Source organism: Primulina tabacum, chromosome 6, assembly GCF_025594145.1.
Source record: "Primulina tabacum isolate GXHZ01 chromosome 6, ASM2559414v2, whole genome shotgun sequence".
Classification (NCBI taxonomy): Eukaryota; Viridiplantae; Streptophyta; class Magnoliopsida; order Lamiales; family Gesneriaceae; genus Primulina; species Primulina tabacum.
The window spans coordinates 10,851,548-10,857,450 of record NC_134555.1 but is presented as its reverse complement, the minus strand read 5'-3'; the positions used below and the strand labels follow the sequence as shown (position 1 = coordinate 10,857,450).

The following is a 5,903-nucleotide window of genomic DNA, read 5'->3' as shown; positions in this document are numbered from 1 at the left end:
CAACAACACTAATGAAGAAGGCAACGGGCCTCCACCTCAGTTCAATCTCAATCAAGCGGACCTAATGGCCATAGCCACGATCGTGGCGACGACACTTCAGGGGTTAGTGAACCCCAATGCTAATCAGCAGCCCCCACCTCCACCACAGCATGGGGTCAAGTTTCATTACGAGTCACTGCGCAAGAACAGGTGCCCAACCTTCAGTGGCGCTGCCGACCCCGAAGTTAGCCAGAGTTGGCTAAAAAGCGTGGAAACTCAGTTAAGACTGTTGGAAGTCCCGGATGCACTAAAAGTGGACGTGATAGTGCCCTTCTTGGAAGATAAGGCAGCTAAATGGTGGGAAGCAGTCTCGCCAGCTATGATCGCTGCTGGACCAATCACATGGCGAATCTTCCAAGAAACATTTCTGAAACAGTACTACCCGGCAGAAGTCAGACTACAGAAGCTAAGTGAGTTTGAAAATCTCAGCCAGGCCCTAGATATGTCAGTAGTGGAATATACATCTCAGTTCAATGCCCTTGGATCATATGCTCCAGCTATTATGGCGGATGAAGTTCTGAAATTGCACCGCTTTAAGAAGGGGTTGAACAGTAGAATCCAATCAGCTCTAGCGGTCTACCAACCTGCCAACTTTTCAGATTTGATGGGTGCGGCTATCCGAGCCGAAACTGATATTCGTCGAAGAGAAGGGGAAAACAGGAACAAGCGACCCCCTGTCAACCCACCTTCTCAGGGCAGACCAATGTTCAAGAGGCCCAATCAGTCGGGTGGACCTCCCTCAGGGAAATTCCCCTGCCAATAACAATCAAGGACTCAAGCCATGCTCAACATGTGGCTTCAAGCACTCCGGGGAATGCCGAAGGGCCAGCGGTGTATGCTTTGGATGTGGGAAAGCGGGACACCGAATTGCAGAATGTCCTACCGCCGCCAACCGACCAGCAGGGCCAAACAGAGGAACTGGGCCAAATACGGGAGCAGGCCCTAGTAAACCAAAGGAGGACAAACCCAATGCTAGGATCTTTGCCATGACTCAGGAAGAGGCTGACGACGCAACTGAAGTCGTGTCAGGTACCATTCTAATTAAATCAGTACCTGCTCACGCATTATTTGACTGTGGTGCTACACATTCCTTTATGTTTAAGAGGTTTGCTAAGAAGTTAGGAAGTAAGCCTGATAAACTAACTGCACCTTTCCGAATAGCCACACCTACTAATAGAGCCGTTGAAACGAACGAGATTTACAGAGATTGTAGAATCACTATTAGTGATCAGACTTTTAGCGCCGATTTGATACAGCTAATCATGGTCGATTTCGACGTAATCTTAGGAATGGATTGGTTAGCAAGAAACAGTGCAATAGTAGATTGTAAAGGGAAGAGAGTTAAACTCCTAACCGCAGAGCAGAAGGAAGTCGTGTTTCATGGTAAATCCAGGGAACGGAAGTTGCTACTTTCCGTATCTCAAACCTGGAAAGCCATGAAATCCGGGGAGGACATCTACCTAGCGATGGTCAGGGAAGGAAAAGAAGAAGTCGAAATGAAACTGAAAGACATCCCGATAGTGAGAGAGTTCCCAGATGTTTTTCCTGAAGAGCTCTCAGGGACGGTCCCGGACCGTGAGATTGAGTTCGAAATCAACTTGGTTCCCGGTGCTGCACCAATCTCTAAAGCACCCTACAGAATGGCACCAGCCGAACTCAAGGAATTAAAAGAACAACTCCAAGAATTGATAGATAAAAGGCAGATTCGACCGAGTGTGTCCCCGTGGGGAGCTCCAGTACTCTTCGTAAAGAAAAAAGACGGTAGTATGAGATTATGCATCGACTACAGAGAATTAAAAAAGATCACCATCAAGAACAGGTACCCTCTACCTCGGATAGACGATCTGTTTGATCAGCTTAAAGGAGCCGCCGTCTTTTCTAAACTGGATCTGAGGACAGGTTATCACCAGTTGAAGGTCAGGGCTGAAGATATCCCCAAGACAGCCTTTCGAACCAGGTATGGACATTACGAATTCACAGTGATGCCTTTTGGTTTGACCAATGCACCGGCAGCATTCATGAACCTGATGAACAGAGTGTTCAAGCCATTCCTGGATCAGTTCATAGTGGTATTCATCGACGATATCCTCGTCTATTCTCCTGACGAGACGAGCCATCAGGAGCACCTTCACTTTGCACTACAGACCTTAAGAGAGAATAAGCTATACGCTAAGTTCAGCAAGTGTGAATTCTGGCTAAGGAGTGTGTCGTTTCTAGGACACGTGATTTCAAGAGAAGGAGTGTCAGTGGACCCAAGGAAAGTAGAGGCAATTACCGAGTGGCCGAGACCTAAGAACGCCACCGATATCAGAACCTTTCTTGGATTGGCGGGTTACTACCGAAAGTTTGTTGAAGGGTTCTCCTCGATAGCCGTGCCACTGACGAAGCTCACACAGAAGAATTCTAAATTCATCTGGGATGACGATTGTGAGAAGAGTTTCCAGACATTGAAGGAGAAACTCGCATCCACACCAGTGTTAATATTGCCTGCAGAAAATAAGGATTTTACCATCTACAGTGACGCATCTAAGGAAGGTCTGGGATGCGTACTCATGCAGGAAGGAAGAGTGATCGCCTACGAATCAAGGCAGTTGAAACCGCAAGAGCAGAATTATCCTACTCATGACCTGGAACTAGCAGCGGTTGTCTTCGCCTTAAAGATTTGGAGGCACTATCTCTATGGTGCTAAATGTGAAATCTTCACAGACCATCAGAGCCTCAAGTACTTGTTCACCCAAAAGGAACTTAATATGAGGCAAAGGCGATGGATCGAACTTCTGAAAGATTATGACTTGACCATTAGCTACCATCCGGGTAAAGCGAACAAAGTGGCCGATGCGCTAAGTCGGAAGGGCCGTGGCAAGGTAACTCTAGCGTCCCTCTCTGCCCAGCCATGCCTACAGGAGACCGTCAAGTTAAACCAGGATCGAGACCCGGTACTGACTAAACTTAAGGAGCAGGTCAGAGAAGGGAAGACTCAGGATCATCAGATTGATGAAAATGGAATTTTGTGGATGAAAGGAAGGCTGTGTGTGCCCGACAGCGACAACCTTCGCGAAGAGATAATGTCAGAGGCGCACAAGTCAAAATTCTCAGTCCACCCAGGCAGTACGAAAATGTACAGGGACCTCAAGAATAGTTTCTGGTGGAATGGCATGAAGAGAGATGTAGCTGAATTCGTCTCCAGATGTCAGGTATGCCAGCAGGTCAAAGCAGAACGCCAGCGACCTGGAGGATTACTGCAACCTTTGGAAATTCCCGAATGAAAGTGGGAGCATATTTCCATGGATTTTGTGGTAGGATTGCCAAAGTCTAGGCAAAGCCACGACGGTATATGGGTGATCGTGGACAGACTCACAAAGACTGCATACTTCCTACCCGTCCGCATGAATTACAACCTCGACAAGTTGGCTTCACTGTACATGGACCACATCGTGAAACTGCATGGAGTGCCAGTTAGCATCTTATCTGACAGAGACCCGAGGTTCGTTTCGCGTTTTTAGAAGAGCTTTCAAGAGGCCATGGGAACGAAAGTGACCCTAAGTACGGCCTATCATCCTCAAACCGATGGGCAAATGGAGAGAACCATACAGACCTTAGAAGATATGCTGCGAGCGTGCGCTCTTGAATTCAGTAGCAACTGGAGCACTCATCTACCCTTAATTGAGTTTGCTTATAACAACAGCTATCACAGCAGCATCAGAATGGCCCCATACGAAGCCCTTTATGGAAGAAAATGTCGATCACCACTTTATTGGGACGAAGTCGGAGAGAAAGCCTTAGTGGGACCCGAGCTAGTGCAGATGACTGTGGACAAAGTTAAAATTGTCCGAGAGAAACTCAAGGCAGCTCAAGATCGACAGAAAAGTTGGGCAGATCTTAGGAGAAGGCCTGTGGAGTTCCATGTGGGCGAGAAGGCTTATGTGAAAGTCTCGCCTATGAGAGGAGTTGTCCGATTCAGTAAGGCCGGGAAATTGAATCCTCGATATGTTGGACCCTTTGAAATCTTGGAAAGAGTGGGCACGCTAGCATGCAGACTGGCATTACCACCAAGCATGTCAAGGATACACAACATGTTCCATGTGTCCCAACTAAGGAAGTACATTCCAGACCCGAGTCACGTATTAGAAGTAGAACCGCTCTTGATCGAAGGGATCTTGGGAGAAGGACTGAAATACGAAGAAGTCTCTATCAGAATCGTGGACACCAAAGAACAAGTTCTCAGGCGACGTATCATTCCTTACGTCAAAGTGCAGTGGTCCAACCACACGGAGCGAGAAGCAACTTGGGAAGTTGAAGAAAAGATGCTAAAGGATTATCCCTACCTATTTGGAGACCAAGCCAACTCCAGTTTCGAGGACGAAACTCCTCATAAGGAGGGAGGGATGTGAGAACCTAAAATTTGTATATAATTAAATATTGTAGGAAAATTTTAGAACAATATTTTATCATTAGAATAATATTTGTATATAGGAAATAGTTGTTGGAAAATCTTTTGTTAAGTCAATAATATTACACCAAAGCATGCAAATTTCGAAATTGGGAAGGAAAATTTTTGCAAGAATTGAGTTTCATACAAATTAAAAGAATTGAGGTGGGATATTGCTAGGGAATCTCGAAAATTCCTCCTAGATTAATTGCCTAGTATGAGAATGGATAGATACTAGTGTACATGGAATTAAATAATCCAAGGTTGACCAAAATCCTTTTCACCTAGCAACATAAATCTTGAGCCAATGGAGAGCATGAGATCAAGGAATAAGTCTCACTAATTAAGCATCAAGAATCTCGAAATAATGGCAAGGAGATGAGAGCCAAAATTGAGAGATTTGAACCAAATTTAGGCATGATTGGGCTACCATATTGAGCCCCACCCTTCTCCCCTATAAATACCACATCAAAGCCTAGCATTCCCTACACTAAAAACTCGAAATCCCCTTTGCTGAAATTCACGAAATTCAGCAGCCTCTCCGTAGCCAAACTCTGCCCGAAATCCACTCAAAGTCGTCCAAGGAAAATCGCGCCGAAGTGCCGCCGAAGTGAGGATCAAGGAGCGACCTATCTTCTAAGCCAATCATCCACGTTTTTAGCATCAAATATTCTATAAGTGGGCTGTTTTTAAAACTCAAAGTTTCGAATTTTATGCATATGTGAATTTTTCGGTTTTTGAAAATACACTCGAGTACAATATTCTTTCTACTCTTTTCGTGTAATTGTCATACGATTTCAAAAACACTGTGAGGAGTCGACTGTATACGGGAGGGAATCCCAACCACGACGAACCCTTACGCGGTGGGGGACATAACCGCTATACGGCCTCGCCCCCTTAGAGGAGTAAAAATTAGGGACTGACGTCAGTAAACCGTAGAAAGTAGATGAGTCGCAGTGCTGTGTCAATGTTATGCTTGTTTATGAAGTATGTATGCAAGTCATGTTTTATTCTCGAAATTTATGCATGTTGTCTTTATTGTGCTCGATTTTCCCCCATTTACTGAGTATTCCCAAATACTCACCCCCTTACAACCCTTCCCAGATAAGACCGAAGAAGAACTCGAGGATGAGGAGTCCGAACAGTTCTGGGGATGGTGAACGTTCAAGGAATAGAGTTTAACTTATTTCTAAGTAGATTTACGTTTCCGCATTAAAACTATGTCGTCTTATTTATTTTGGGAATTATAAAGACAATGGTTATTTAATTTAAGATTATGATATATAAACTGGTTCGGTTTATACTGTGCTACAAGAGGCTTGTTGTTGCGATTGTGTGATTGTTAAACAATGCCGGTGTCATTCCCGAGTTTCGAGGCGTGACACTCCACCCCATAGACCATGAACAAGTTCTTAGTCCTTCTCAAGTACTTAAG

General features: G+C 45.1%; 1 protein-coding gene across 1 annotated transcript; it reads left to right on the top strand.

Moving 5' to 3' along the window:
- The first annotated feature begins 1,025 nt into the window (after window positions 1-1,025).
- LOC142550040 (uncharacterized) lies at window positions 1,026-3,305 on the top strand. The gene is made up of 3 exons (XM_075659282.1): window positions 1,026-1,752; window positions 2,257-2,515; window positions 2,843-3,305. Exons 1-3 carry the CDS (start codon window positions 1,026-1,028, stop codon window positions 3,303-3,305), a joined length of 1,449 nt encoding a protein of 482 aa, XP_075515397.1.
- Window positions 3,306-5,903: the final 2,598 nt, after the last annotated feature.

Excerpts from the sequence above, each read along its gene's own strand:
- LOC142550040 (XM_075659282.1), top strand. The coding sequence starts at position 1,026 with ATGACTCAGGAAGAGGCTGACGACGCAACTGAAGTCGTGTCAGGTACC. Across the intron at positions 1,753-2,256 it reads TAAAAGGCAGATTCGACCGA|GACACGTGATTTCAAGAGAA; the intron begins GTGTGTCCCCGT and ends TGTCGTTTCTAG. Across the intron at positions 2,516-2,842 it reads AAACTCGCATCCACACCAGT|CTACCATCCGGGTAAAGCGA; the intron begins GTTAATATTGCC and ends CTTGACCATTAG.